We start from the raw sequence: 15,125 nt of genomic DNA on the forward strand, positions 1-15,125 counted from the left end.
CTGGGTTAAAAACATGAGGTAATCTGGGTTAGAAATGTGATGTAATCTGGGTTAAAAACATGAGGTAATCAATGTTAAAAAATATGATGTAATCAAGGTTAAAACATGAGGTAATTAAGGTTAAAAGCATGAGATAATCAGGTGATGCTTAGTCTACAAGATGCCAAATCAGGGATTTTTATTTAAAAGCCTAAAGACCAAACTTTCACTTTTCACTTTCATTTAGTCTTTGCCTTCTTTGTCTCTTTTGTATTTCTGCTTAAATTCATTTTTTCGCTTTGTGACTATTTGTAAATGAAATTTCCCCGCTTGCCTGCTAATAAATGAATTACTTCAGCGATGTATGCTTGACTTGTTTAAATGTGACACGAACATGTTTTTTTCTGAAACAGCACTCTGCCCACAATTACCTCCAACATCTTTGAAACCACATCTATCATCTCTGAGAGGCTTTGTGTAACTTTGGCACTGAACTACATACAGCAACACTGCACGCCCACTGTAGCGTATTCCAGCGTGTACCGTTCACGTCTCTATAGATCTCGCCGATATGCAGCGCACCATGTTTATTTAACAGTCACAAAGAAGTTCTGTCTGTGCAGTGAGATGGAAGACTGACAAAAGGTTATGGATCACAGGTCCTGATAAGACCTGTTGGTGCATTTATGCAATCCTGCTTGTTCCAGCTGTGGTGATCCAGTCCAGGCAAAGTGAGGTTACACACACTGAGGGTTGGGCGAGGGAACAAGAGGACATTGAGAGACAAACTGATCGTAACTCAGCCAGAAAAACAGACGCCGCCGCTGCGACATAAAGCCAAAGCGTTCCAACTCCTGGGCTCTGTATCTCCGACTGTCTCTGAGCTGATTTAGAAACTAACAGCAGTGTGAAGTGGGACACGGGGCTGCAGATCCTCACCGAGTCTCTGGAGAGGTGCCATTCTCAACCCCTAATGCCACAGCTGGGAGTGTTTAGCCCTTTTTAGATCAATGAGCTGGGAGTCTACATGGGCCTGTCTGCTGGTTCATTTCACGCCGGCTCTGTGGAGCTGTTTACAGCCCGACGCCTCCAGGCTTTTCAGAGATGGGTGGAGGAGTTGAGGGGTGGAGAGAGGGGGAAATAAAAAAGAGCACACCACTGAAGGTCCTGAAGAGCTTCAGACTGACACAAGCTTGCTGATATATACAGTATATGTGTGTGTGTGTTTAGACAGCTAAGCAAATGTTTCTTCCTTGTTTGGCTGATTAAAGGCTTTGGTTTGTCCATCAGCCTGCATGTCTGCAGCAAAGAGTTCTTGTCACCTTCCATTTACGTTGTTGCTCCTCGGCGGTGCGGTTGTTGTTCACAGTTAGTTAAGTGGGCAACCTCTCCAAAAGCGAGAGCAACCGATGAAGACAGAGCCAGTTAATACTCGCGGAGCTTACAGGACTGGAGTGCATAGCTACTCCAAATGGTGTTTAAGTGCTTGCACAGGGTGGATGCGGACTGTGTTCAGGGAATATTTATTTAAGATATAAGAAAATACACCAGCTTCTAGAAAAGAGGACCCAAGTGTAAAACTAACATCAGTTAACTGGACAGAATGCATGCTGAACTGAAGCAGGGAATAATTTGGGATAATTTGGGCCTTCATCTTACGAGCATCAAAACATACAAACCACAAAAGTGATGCAACACAGAAACATGCTTTTCTATTATATAAGAGTGCAATATGGGATTCATTTAGGGGAACACAGCATCTAAATTTTGTTTTTTTAAAAAGCAACTGTATAAGCTTAGTCAGTAAAATGTCTCTCTTTAGATTTCACTTTTCTGTCTGAAAGATAAAAGTTAATATAATATATATTATAAGATAATAAAACCCAAAGAATCATTTAGGCCCTCCTTCATCCTCATTTAAACATATTGTGCAGAATCTGCTGTTCTACTTGCTGAGTCATAATCGGCCTCATTAGTGACATACCTCACACATCTGTCACACATTTGTCTCAAACACTCTTTTTTCCCTGAACTTTTCTGCAGCTATACTGTACATTTGTAAGGCCGTATAAATATTACATTGATTTCCCGTCTATTACTCACCAAGATGTTTTTCTGATCAGTGATCTGTGGGTTCACTGTATACTATTACAGACCTGAGCGTTACTCACAGAGCCTCCATAAACCTCTCACTATTGTGAAGAAAGAAAAAAGCTCCGAGCTCTCTGGTGTTTAGTCTCCCCACAAAACCCAAACGCCGATAATAACTTCCTATTAGAGTCGCTCTCTCTTCTGCTGTGTGAACGCCGGTAAAATGTTCTGACCTCCAGCTTTAACCTGTCACTACCACGGTGCCTGATTGCAGGAGCGAGGAGAAAAACAAGAGTACAGTAAATCACCGCTGGCTCAATAAAAGACACCTGTAAGAGGAGAAAGAGGCTGAACACCAGGAGAGCCGCCTGATCACTACCAGACACCAAGAAATCTGGGGAGGTCCCCTCGAAAAGGTAGCATAATATCAGCTTGTGCCCCAAAGCTCCACAGATATATGCATCTAACCAGCATGAACTTTACTTTAATCTTGCTTGTAACATGCTGTTGACAGGATTTTCAGGGGTTTTTTTTTTTTCATTAATCTGCACAAAACAAAACACTCCAGGGCGTTAAACAGTAAAAACTTGTGTCTTCTGGGACAAATTTGTAATTTGGGGCTACGGCTTAAACTCAGACATTAACGTGCCATTCTCCTGACTCTCACCCTCTACCCTTTGTTTCTCATTTTCACCCTTCTTATTAAAAGTTCACGCACATTAAATGTATTTTGCTCTTGATAAGTGTCCTTTCTTCCCCTTTACGACTAAACCAATTTCACTCTTCAGCGGTTAACGACAGCATGTTTAAACTATGTGAGGGGGCCATGAAGTCAAAAGGAGAAAAGGCTAGGAGGAGGAGGAAGAGGAGGAGGAGCGATAAGGAGAATGAGATAATAATGAACAAACGAGTAAGGAGAATTAAAAATAGACAATGGGTTACTTTCCAGGGGAAAGAAAAATGAGAAAAAGATAATTGAACCACTGAATGGGAGAGGTCTGAAAGCAAAGATAAGCGCGAACACAAGGAAGGCAAGGGAATGACAAAATGAGAGTGCAGAAAGGGAGCGCAGACTGAAGCCCGGTCAGCCTGTAATCCCATAATCCCTGGCAGGCAGGCAGGATGTAATTGCTCGTTAGTGCCAGTTTCCACTCCTTGGCCTGTCACTGCTGGAAAACCACAGAACGGCGCTAAAATGAGAAACAGATAGCAGGTCCCATGCCTCGGTTCAGATAGTTCCCCCCGAAACACACACATGTGTGCACGTACAGTCTCTCCGCCTGTTGGTCTTTTCTTGTAATCCTTTCCCTGCCACAGAAACACGAACTATTTTTGTTAAATTTTCACAGTTCCCACACACGCACACATTCTTGAGGCCACACAGAGGAGGCCGGGATAATCAGAGGTGTGGACACCGCAGTGCCTGGAAGAGGATGGTGAGGAGTGAATCCGTATGACCTCACCACATGTCTGCATCTTTATAACTGAGCGACAACATCTGAGCCCGTAGGTGTCCGACAGTCTTTCACACAGGTAACAGCTTTCAGATATGGGCGGCACAGCGGTTTAGCACCGCCACTTCACAGCTAGAAGATCCTGGGTTTGAATCTGCAGGTTGGAGTTTGTATGTTCTCCCTGTGCCTGCTTCCTCCAGCATCTTTTGGGTTAATTTATGATTCTAAATTGGCTGCATGTGTGACTGCGAGTGTGAATGTTTGTCTCTCCGTGGTAGCCCTTCAGCAGACAGGCAACCTGTACCAGGGTGTACTCTGCATTTACATAGGTTCCAGCTCTCTGCAACCCTGAGCTGGACAAACAGAAGAAAATGGACGGTTTAGAGTCTATTGTTATTTAATGAAATGATTTGATATACTTAAAAAGAGTAGCCTTTGGTGTATGTATGATTTCTGCAGCCCCAGCGACCAATCGGCTGCTATAGACAGTTTCTAATTTCAGTCCACCAGTAATTTTCTTTGATAGTTGATAGGCCTGCTTCCTACATTCATCACGTGGACAGAAGTCTTATCACATTATGTGTAAACAGGCAGCTGTTTGCTTACATATTTGCCACATGAACTTAAGAGATACTGCTAGAAGGAGCTTTAATCTGGATCGAAAAGTAAAGAACGGAAGAAAATGCTTTACTCGAGCAGTTAAACACCACAACCTGGACCTCATTAGACGTACCTATTGGAGTTAAACTTATTGGCTGCCTAATAGTAAACCTGAGTGATAAGTGATTTACTTCACTGACCCTGCAGCTTTCTCTGAGGCGAGGAAACTCCAGAGGAAAAAAAAGTGTTTAATGGTTTCTTGGTGGGATAAGTGGGATGAAACACTTTTCATGGGGAGCAATGTGTTTGAAGTGGAACAGTTCTAGATTAACGCCCTCACACATTTAGGGTCAGGTTGCCAGAAAGAGTTATGGCAGACTGTCAAAGTGCTGGGATCATTGGGTCACAACAAGCACGGTAAAATGCATTTTTCTGCGGGTCATAAAAGTGTCATCCATGACCAGCGCGCTCACCTTGAGCGGCAGCCCTGATGGCTTTATTGCAACTGAGTTAGAGAGAGAGAGAGAGAGAACGCTGTCGTCGTTTGAATGGCCAAAGCCACCTGACTCCACGAATGGAAACATGTTCTCAATGAAGCAGAAAGCTGAGGCTGTAACAGAGCCAACGGAGAGGAAATTATCAGACGTATTGTATGACTAAGCAAGTAAAAATGTAAAGTGACCACATTGCAGCGGTGTGAAATTTCAGAAATGCAAATCAGACTCTTCCATTTGTTTTTACATGTCTTGCATGTCTTATATGGACCTTACTAATTTCTTCTTTGAGAAATTCGTCATACAATGGACGTTTGATGTTTCTGTTGATTGTATGTTTGCATAAATCTGTCAGTTACATTTCATTATGAGGGAAAAAAGCACATTGATTTTTTAAACTGGTTTAAAGCCTCCAAGAGCCAGAAGTATAGTAAGGCCTACTGATGTGTTAGGAAAAAGTAGAAAGATTTGGTTTAACAAAAAAACAACAACAAAAACCCCAATAATTTTATTATGTATCATCAGTGTTTGCAGATATCTGTATGTGCTGCAAAAAGGCTCTGAGATATGAGGTTTTGATCCATTATCATCTGCTGCTGCACATGTCCCAGTCTATGAATTATGGCGAATGTTGTCACATCCTACACTACTCAATATTTTTGTAGTGAAAAGGGATCAGACGTCAGCATGTGATGTGTAAAGGGTTCATTCGCAGTGACAAACCTTCAGAAAATGATCTGAAGGCTCGATAGTTCAGCTAAGCAACAGAGAGGTTATTTTAGCTTTTTTAAGCTAACTGCACTCAATAAAGCTTTTCATTTGCAAGTGGCGGGAACATGTCCAGCATTCACTCTTACTTTAGTTCAGTTTTGTTCTCATCATCTGAAGGAAATGTCTGCTACTTTAGAAGCTAACTGTTTCAATGAATTCACCCTCTAGTTGCTAACTTTGCAGGACACAAACACAACTGAATCAATGCTAATGTTTCTCCAAATCTGTTGAGTATCGGGGCAACTGCTTTGTCGTTCACACAACTGGTTTCCCAGTCAGCCCAAAATAATCAATAATAGAGTAATTCAAAATCTATGTGATTTTTTCTGATAGCTTGTGTTTGACACTGCTTGTATCTGTTGCTAAATTTTAGATGTTAAAGTGGCGAATACCTTGCTAAAATTAGCAGGAGAGCTAGAAAAACACCAGCTTTCAGTAGGTTTCCGGTATAATGAGCATATAAACCTTCTAGATTTTTCCACATCAGCTGGAATTTAGTACCACCGCCTCTAGACAAGATTAAGTGTGCAGGGTCACTGGAAAGTTTAGCTATAGTGTAGTTATCGCTAATTATCCACACAGAATCCCACAATGCATCAGACCTGTAAGTGTCTTGTGACCCGATCAGGTAAATTAGACGGGACACCACCTTTCTCTGCGCACCGCCTGCTTTCCCATGAGTTAAAGACAGCAACAGCTGATGCGACACATCTGTGTCCTCACCGTCTCGCTTCCCTTCACTTTGCTTCTCACTAAAGCTGCTTCCCAGTGTCCCTGACCCTAATAACCCAAATTCCTGCCTGATTAAGTTGGTTTTAAAAGGAAGCCACACAGAGAGCCGTTGGTTGAGCCTCACCTTAAATGGGAACACATTTTAGCTATGCTGGAGCGATGATCGGAGGATAGGATTTCACTTTCCGGTGTTTGTGAGGACGGCAGCGCTTAAAAGGCCGCAGAAAGGACAGCGGGGGAGAACACAGAGGGATGGACAGGAATAGATAGAAAACACACATGCACACGCACACATGCATTTGTCATAAACTCTCCCCCCCTGCATGCACACACACACGCGCACACACACACTGAAGCTATCACGTTTTTATTCGTCCCCCCCCCCCCCCCCAAAACACTGTAAAGCTTATATTTCCAGGAAAAACTGGCAGTGCAAATCACACACAAATGCACACACCCACACTGAAATTTCTTCTCCTACAATCCCCCCCTGCACCCTTGCAACCTTTTCTTGTTCCAATCTCATGTTGTTATTTCTTCAAATTAAGCCCACACTGTGCCTGAGAATAGCTCTCAGAGAAGTGGTTATAAGTGACACACACTCCCTCTCTTTCTCTCTCTCTCTCTCACACATACACACGCATGTGCGCGCGCACACACACACGCACACACACACACGCAGGTCATTATTAGTGTGACTTGGGTCTGGTTGAACCAGCGCTCTCCAAAGTGTTTCCGTGTCACCCTCTCCCACCCCAGACAGGCTGGCTCTAATGACCTGGCCTGATAGTTCAAAGCGGCCCTCAGACGCTATGATTAATGAATCTGACCTGCTAATTTCAGAAGAATACAGCTTATTGTATCAAAAAGCGCTCTCAGAGACACAAACATGGCGCTGGGCTAGTTAACATTCTTCAGTATTCGGAGAAAAAGTTGTTTTAAGAGGAAGATTTTACGATAAGCACAAAGGTTAAGCTTTATGTTTCATCAGCGGCTCCAAACATATTAACTTTTGCTTTGTTCTAAATAATTTAAAGTGTTTGAACTTAAAAAAAAAAGCCAAAGTGCTCGACAACAAGAAAACAATCCAAGATCACAGAAAGGAGTAATTCCCCCTGTGTAGTTACACGAGATTGTCCAGCGCTACAAAAGCAGGGACACAGAAAACAGAAGTAGCATGGGAAGCATTTGTCTGAAGGAATACATCTAACAAATTGAAATTCCTTTATGTCAGATCATGCCTCCTTCAATTTGCCCTGAAGGAATCACTGTGGTTCGCTGCGTACTCTAAGCACTTCCAGATTGAAGTTGCCCTGTGGCACCTCACGTTGCATAATCAATCTCTCTCCCTGCGCTCTCTCCATTAGTGCTGGGACAAAACAGCCAGAGTAACGTTACACACACCGAAGCAGAGGCGCAGACGAAGACAAGCCTCCCTGCGCAGAGCACGCATCCATCTTTTACTGACGGCTGTCCATTAATCTGGAAAGATTGTGGTCTGGTGTATTGCTTGAATGTTGCACTGCATCAGTATTGCTGTGAAATGAATCATATGCTTTAATCTGAAGTCAGTCAGATTAATGTGCTCAGTGAACAATGAGTAGGTTTCACTGTTTGTGATGGAAATCAGCTTTTCTATTCTTAAAAGCACAAGGCTTTATCTGCTTTTTAATCTCTCGTGTTGTCAATATGACTAATCCAGGAAATATACAGCCACACATTATCAGACGATTAGGCATAAAAGGTATTTGGTCACACTTTAATTACTTTGCGATCACGTTTCTTTTTAAATTCCCACGACAGACGTACAACGTGAGTTCTTATTTGGAGACACTTTTTAACCTTCGACTTGAAGGCATACAAAAAATTCGGATCATCTGATAGGTCAGTGGCTTGGTGAGTAAACTTTACTGATTAATTATTAATATTATCATTCTGTTAGTTTTCACCAATTCGATCATTAATTTGATAACAAACAGTGTTACGTCATCCTCATGATGCCATTCTGAAGGTTAAACAAGAGTTCAGTTTTCTGTCAGTCGTTCTAATCTGAGCAGCTCGATTTAAAGCACACATGCTGTAATGAAAGATTTATTTTCAAACAAAATGAACATATGAGAAGCAGGATGTTCAGAATAACCTCTGTGCTCTGATGGATGCTGTTCTAATGATCAATATTTAGTAAATATTATTTATTTGTACTGAATTGTCGAGTTCTCATCTGCTTTAAAGTTAACAGGTTTTGCCTGGTGAGACAGACGTGTGATGTTAAAATTGTCAATATGATCAGTTTATAAGATTTATGGTTACTTTGATTAAAGTCCCCCCGTAAAACAACTCTGCTCCAAACTTTGTGGGACTTTTTGCTTTTTTTTAAACCTCCATAAGTGACTGAATGTTCCCCCTACCTTCTGCTGTTTTCCTCACTTCATTCCACTTGATTGTCAGCAGAAGCAGAGGTTATGTTTTTTTTGGCAAATCTGAGAGATGCAATCTTGCTTTAAAGAAAAAAAAAAGATATGAGTGTTTTTATCCTCAATATGTCCCAGAATATTAAATTAAACACACCGCGTAATAACTGAGGTATCAGGCCCTGCGGATGAAGGCTTAGTGAGTAATAAAACCAGAGGGGAAGACAAATAGTGTCACAGCGGATCCAAGTCTATCAACGAGGATGCTTTTATTTAAATTAACTCGTGTTTTAGTTTTGATTATAAGTGTTTAAGTGGCTCCTCTGCGACCCCGGCTGGCGTCAGATTAAGAAAGAGTTAACACCGTAACACCAACAAACGGCACGCTAACTCTTGCAAAGCCACATGCCAGTTAAAACAAGCCAGACCACACATCAGCAGGCTGCTGGAAAAGAGAGCATGCCGGCCGGCTGTACCTGACCCTCAGCGGGGCCACTGACCCCCATGACCTTTGACTGGAGGAAGTGAAAGCTGTGGCAGCGTGACGGGCGAGTGTGAGATGCCTGAAGCCGAGGCCATACCCTCAGGTTCCTCCTGAGAACAAACTGGAGATTTTGAAACAATCCAGAGTAAAGTAAAAACAAGGCCGCTTCAATGGCATGACAAGTTTTCACAGGCTTTACAGAAATTCAGCGGACGACGCCTGCTGGGGACGTGCGACAAGTCTCAGGTGATGCCAAAGCGCCTGGACACACAGAGATTCATCGAGAAAAATCGAGAAAACACTGCTGACTCTCTCAGTGGCTCTGAACATCAGAGGCCTGCCTCCCTCCAAATGGGCCTCATGTGTGAGTGTGTGTGAGAGAGACATTGTATGTATATGACTGTGTGAGTCACGGGGTCATTGAGTCAGAGTGTAAGCATGAAAGTTCATGTACAAATGTGTGAGTCAGTTAGCCATAATCACGTTTTTGAGCAGACAAATCTTGACATTTCAGGAGGGAAATCACCGGATGCTGAAAGTCTGAATGCAAGGAACGAGAAGAATACAGATTAAAGTTGAAATAGATCCCGAAACAGTAACACAGCGGTAAAGCCAGAGTGATCAACACAAAATACCCTGAATGTCACAACACCTGAAGCTTAAAGACTTCATCTGGCCATGATCCCCTCAAAGCCTCTGGAAAGGAGGAGAACACACGCAGCTGTAAGTCTCTCTCTCTCTCTCTGTTTCTCTCTCTGTATGTGTGTAATCGGCACTTTGATATTTAGATTTGCAGCCCACCGCAGAAGGGATCACACTGGAGGACTTCTGACTGCCACTGTCCTCTCTTTGAGAATACACACACACCTATAAAACCACAGTACCTTTGATTTATATTTTTCCGCAGTTCCGAGGCCCCCCTTCCCCTTCTGGCACCTTGTAAACACTTCTGACTATAACTCATATAACTTAACTTTATAAGCACCACAGGAACAAACACATCCACTACCCTCCTACGAGACTGCGTTTCATTAATGCCCTCCCAATAAACAGTGAATGAAGCCCAGCTCTGAATCCAGGTCACAGTGATCCTAAGAGTCAGAGGAGTCCAAAGCAGCTGGCAGGTGCGTGCGGGGAGGTTTGAGAGCGGCTGAAGTGAAAGCAAATCAAACATCAAACGATCATTTCAGTGTTGTCACAGCAAACACGAAGACAAGAGGCCCCGGTCTGCTTTTACAGCAAGCATAAAGATATTAGCACCATCACTCTAAACCGCTGCGACAAAGTCTTAAATCACTTCTCGAGCAACTTTGAACGGACCCTGAATGGCGCCTTACCAGCTGTCCTGCGCGCGTCCTGCTCCGCACCGCAGAGGACAGGGAAGCCGCTTCTTCTTCTTCTCCTTCTTCCGCGCTGGGTGCAGCAGCTCATGTTTTTGGCAATCCATACGCTACGATGCGTCATGTTTTGTAACGTGCTGTCACGGCTTGCAAATGTTCAGAGCAGACCGTCTGCTCCGGTGCTGAAGCAGACATAAAGAATCCATCTAAAAACGTCTCAGCTTCAAGGCAAGAAGCGCCTCCTCCTCCTTTATGTGGGGCCAAAAATGCTTTTTTTTCTATGGCCGGAGTCCTTCTTGTAGAGCCTCAGCACCCTGAACAAGAACAGAGACAGTGGATGGTAAATACACAGTAATAACCAGTGAGTTAAGTTAGTTCATTGTGTTTTATATGGCTCTCAAGTCTGACTGAACTATGAATTAAATATAACCAAAGGATGGGGCAGTTTCCCATCTTTTTGTTACCATTATTTTGTTACTCTGTATTATTTGTGATGAAAAAAAAACCCCAACATTTTTTAAACTTCAAGATATTTGTTTCTACAAGCCCTCTCAAAAATATCTGAAGCTGTCTAAAGGAAACGATATTCTGGTCTGAAATACGAGACCGAATGACTTGTCAAGAAAGACATTTTGCAGGCGGTTACATCTACCCAGGACGAAGAAAATAAAACTCTACAGCTAACTGGTGTTGGCAGGTTACTGCCTATATAAAATCTAATTAGCGGGGAGTTTGTTTGCGGTGACACAAACAATTCAACACGGAGAAAGAGAAAGCGAGGAGAGTCGGTCAAACAGTCAGAAGTGCAAGAAATGTTTGCCCTCAATCTGCTTCTTGTACTACGTCTCCGCTGACACGTCAAACCAGCGTTTAATGAAAAGAAGCCAGTTTTTCCAGGCATGACTCTCCGCTTCTTACCTCTAGTAACCTGTTCGGTCTTGTCTCCAAACAGCTCTTATGGTTAATGACTAAATAAGTTTTCAAAGCACGATTTGCGTCTCTTTTACGACAAAACGTCCGGGAATAGACTGTGCGGTCACGGTTTGGTTAAAAAAATCACATGGAAAGCCCTTTTGTCTTCTTTTTGTGGATCTGTTGGCTTGATTGATTTGATTTGATTTGAAATTTGAAGTTAAAACGGAGAAAACCTCTCCTCTGTCGGTCAAAATAAAAAGAAAAAAGTCCATGCGTCACGCATTTACGCAGCGTCTCCAAAAAGCGCATATCTTGTTTTTTCTCTTGGTAAAAGCTCTTCTACTCTGGACTCAGGTATCCATTTATCAGAGCTGTGTCCTCTCCACAAATGTACTACGCGGCTACTTTACAATGTCTACAATAGGTTGCTGGACTGGAGGCTATGCGTAAAAACAGCGCGCCGCTCCCCCTGTCAGAGACTTTGTGAAACTGGAGCGCAGTGGCGGCTGCACAAAGTGCTCTGAGTTTTGTTCCTCATCTGCATGGCTCAGATGTCTTTTTGTTCCTGCGCTGGGAGCAGGGAGGGAGGGAGGGAGAGTGGGGGAGACTGTCATATGGGATGGACACGGAGCGTTTCTAGAAAACTGTTCCAGTGGAAGATTCTTGGCCTTCATTGTTTACACACCGGGACTGATAAATGTCGAGAGTTTCAGTATATCCCACGTGAATGCGCACACTGAGACATGCATAGGTGAGTTGTGATCCATTTGGGACCCCAAATGACGGTCGGCCCGAAAGACTTTGGCCCTGCACTATTTCTGCATCCCTTGTTGGGTCCTTTCCCTGACCCTTTGTGCCTCTGTAGTCTTCTGTCATCTTTCCATGCACACATGCACCCACGAGACTTCATTATGTACACACACTCACTCATGCCCTCAGATGTTAAATGTCCTACCCTGGCCTGGGCTTGTTATTTGAAGGATGGGCAAAAGGACTGAGTGTGACAGTCCCCAGACCCCTGATCACTGCAATCCAAATCAAGCACCTTTCCCACTCCTTCTCCATCCTATAGGGTTTATCCCATTCTTCTCTGTTACCCCACTCCACCCACCCACCCACATTCACACGAAAAGGCCCTCAAGCAGAGGCACTCCCTGCAGGGCAAACACTGAGGCCCGCTGAGCACAAAGACTGGGTAAATAGCTGTCCTCTGCAGGCCCACTCTGCTGAGGCAGAGACAAATGCAGGGAGGTTCCCTGGTCTATGCCAAAGTACTATTAATAGTAGCAACCAACAAGGCAACAAAGCGCACAGCTGAGGTGCCTGACATGCAGGAATGTACCATCAGATAAGAAAGATGAGCTCAGCAACAACAGGAGAAAAGGTAGACCCGCCAGGATCATAAAATTCTGGAATATTTGGGACTTACTGATGAATCAAAGATGTCAAAACAAGCGTTTAGAGATGTCAAAACTGAACTTTGTTTGATTCCTTCAATATGCCTGAAGCAGTTTTCACACATATCATCTCTATCTGCCAAATTATGTAAGTTTCCCTCCTTGGTAGAGCCAGGCACCACTTCAAATGAGGCCGCAAGCAGGTGGCAGTTTGAGCAGAGGGCACGACAAATCCAAGTGTGTCTAACGAGTGTGTCCACATCATCCATCATTGTGAGCTATGGCGATGAACTTGTTCAGTATTGTTAAAGGGAATTACAGCATGACACTGTTTGTACACCTACAGTTAAACCCCATGCAAGCAAAACACACACATTTCCAGGCCATACAAACACAAACACACACGCAGGCACTGGATTACTGCAGACCTCCTCCTTCTCCTCCTGTCTGGCAAGCCATAACGTGGCCACTGTTGTGGTTTTAATGGAATTTTTCATTTCCTATGTAACAGTATAAAACTGAATTTACGAGGACGATATTTTTTTTTATATCAAAATGTTTCTGGTGTGTCAAGTGAACCCAGAACATTTGCTGACCAAACATGCAGTCGCGTCCTTTTGGGACGAGCTGCTGGGTCCACTCACATTCAGGACCAGATGTGCGAAGCCAAAAAGTGATTGCATGTATTTGAACTACCGCAAATGGCTTGTTGACCTATAATTTCAAGCCATTTTGAGCAAGAAAGATCATTCCGATTACAAGGTAACAGCTGGAATAAATATTTGGCGACATCAATTTTATATACCCTTTATTTATGCAGGTAAAATAAGTGTCATTGACATTAAAATGTCTTTTTTTAAGAGAGATCTGGCCGAGAGGGAAGCAGAAATTGCAACTAACAGTTCTATCGAGGTATTGGACTGGATTGATTGTAATGTAGGTTATAGAGATACTTGCAAAACAGGTCATTTCTTTATTTTATATATAATCCCTTCTTAATTCCTGTTGACTGCAGTCTACTTAGCAATATAAGCAAAGGTATTACACATAGAAAACACAGAGAAGCATTGGAAATCACTTTTTGGGAGACAGAGGGGAGAGAGAAGAGTGCTGTCATGTGAAGGAGACTCGGAGTATATTTTTGTATTCTCTCCAACGTTTCTCTGGTCTCTTCTGGAGGCACAGGTCACTGCCCCTGTCGCCCATTTGTCCTTTCTTTATCCAAAAGGTGACTCTCTTTTCTTGGGCTTCTTCCCACATTTAAATTTGTTTTCACTTTTCAAGTGGGAACTCATCTCTTCCAATACTCTGACTTTAAAGCCCCCAGGCCACACCTGTGAGAGAGAGAGAGAGCACAATGAAGCTCGGAGAGCAGCAAAACAGCAGATTGCACAGCACCCCGTTTCCACATTAGCTCAACAAGTGTACACACGGCGCTGATAAATCTCCAGTAATTACCGCCTCATCCCAGCATTTCAAAGCTGCATTCCTGCAGGCGTCCACCAGATTTGTTGTATCATTGTTCATACAAACAAATCATAAAGCAAAGCGTCGGCATGTGGCTTGATTGGGGCTGCTATTATGGATGGATGGAGCGTGCGCAGAGTAAACAGCGGTGAAACTTCACAGTGTCAGTGGCTTCAGTTCTATCTCTCGAGGCACAGCTGAAGGGATGAGCTAAGGAATCAAGTCAATCAATAGTCAAACGTCTATGCACACAAGGTTTTGTTTATTGCTTTGGATAATCAAGAATCGGGCCAGGAAATACTAATAATATATATTTATTTTCCTCTGAGAATAAAATATCCATTAAAATATATACATATACATCTTTCCATCCATAATCCAATACGTATCAACTTTCAGCTGATCTAGAATGAGCCACAGCAGAGGACAAGTTCAGATGCCAACGGGAAAGGAAGACACATCCATCTGCATTACAGGAGCATGACAGGCCCTGTAGGTGTGTCCGATCCACAGACGAAGGTAAACGACACTGTGTGGGAATGTTCATCTCAGCTGACCCGGCATTAGCTAAACAGAGCAGGGGAAGAGAGAAACGGGTGTCTGAATGGGTGTTTTCACCCTCTCCAACTTTCTTTTTACGAGGAGTTTGAATTTCAGGCTCAGAGGTCATGGCCTCTCTGTTCCAAGCCTTCAGAGAGGAGGTGGGGCCAGGGGGAACCTGTCGCTCAGAATAAAAAGTCCGTCGGCTGAAGAGGTGCAGGCCTGCTCATACCCTGTCTGCCGGACCAGCGAAAGCAGCCGCCTCCAGCCAGCCGGGCCGGCCAGCTGCCTCGGGGAGATCCCAGGTGGCAAATATTCCCCTTGCTGCAGGGAGGGAGAGAGCACTCGACCCCACCCTTGTGGACGTCTGGAAATTTGTCGAGTCAGGGTAGCTCGAGTTCTGCGGTTGCGGTGACCAGTGAGACGTGACTTGTGTGTGTGTGTGTGTGT

At 43.6% G+C, this 15,125-nt stretch overlaps 1 protein-coding gene across 1 annotated transcript in view; it reads right to left on the bottom strand.

The window, feature by feature from the left end:
- Window positions 1-11,443, bottom strand: part of LOC102207546 (artemin-like) — a 16,903-nt gene extending 5,460 nt beyond the window's left edge. The window contains exons 1-2 of the mRNA XM_005721027.1: window positions 11,275-11,443; window positions 10,354-10,670 (exon numbers count right to left, since the gene is read on the bottom strand). Coding sequence (XP_005721084.1) covers window positions 10,354-10,480 — 127 coding nt within the window. The 5' untranslated portion in view covers window positions 10,481-10,670; window positions 11,275-11,443. The remainder of the gene's footprint in view (window positions 1-10,353; window positions 10,671-11,274) is intronic.
- Between the last annotated feature and the right edge of the window lie 3,682 nt (window positions 11,444-15,125).

Source organism: Pundamilia nyererei, unplaced genomic scaffold, assembly GCF_000239375.1.
Source record: "Pundamilia nyererei isolate P.nyererei 1_Seehausen unplaced genomic scaffold, PunNye1.0 scaffold00004, whole genome shotgun sequence".
NCBI classification, from domain to species: Eukaryota; Metazoa; Chordata; class Actinopteri; order Cichliformes; family Cichlidae; genus Pundamilia; species Pundamilia nyererei.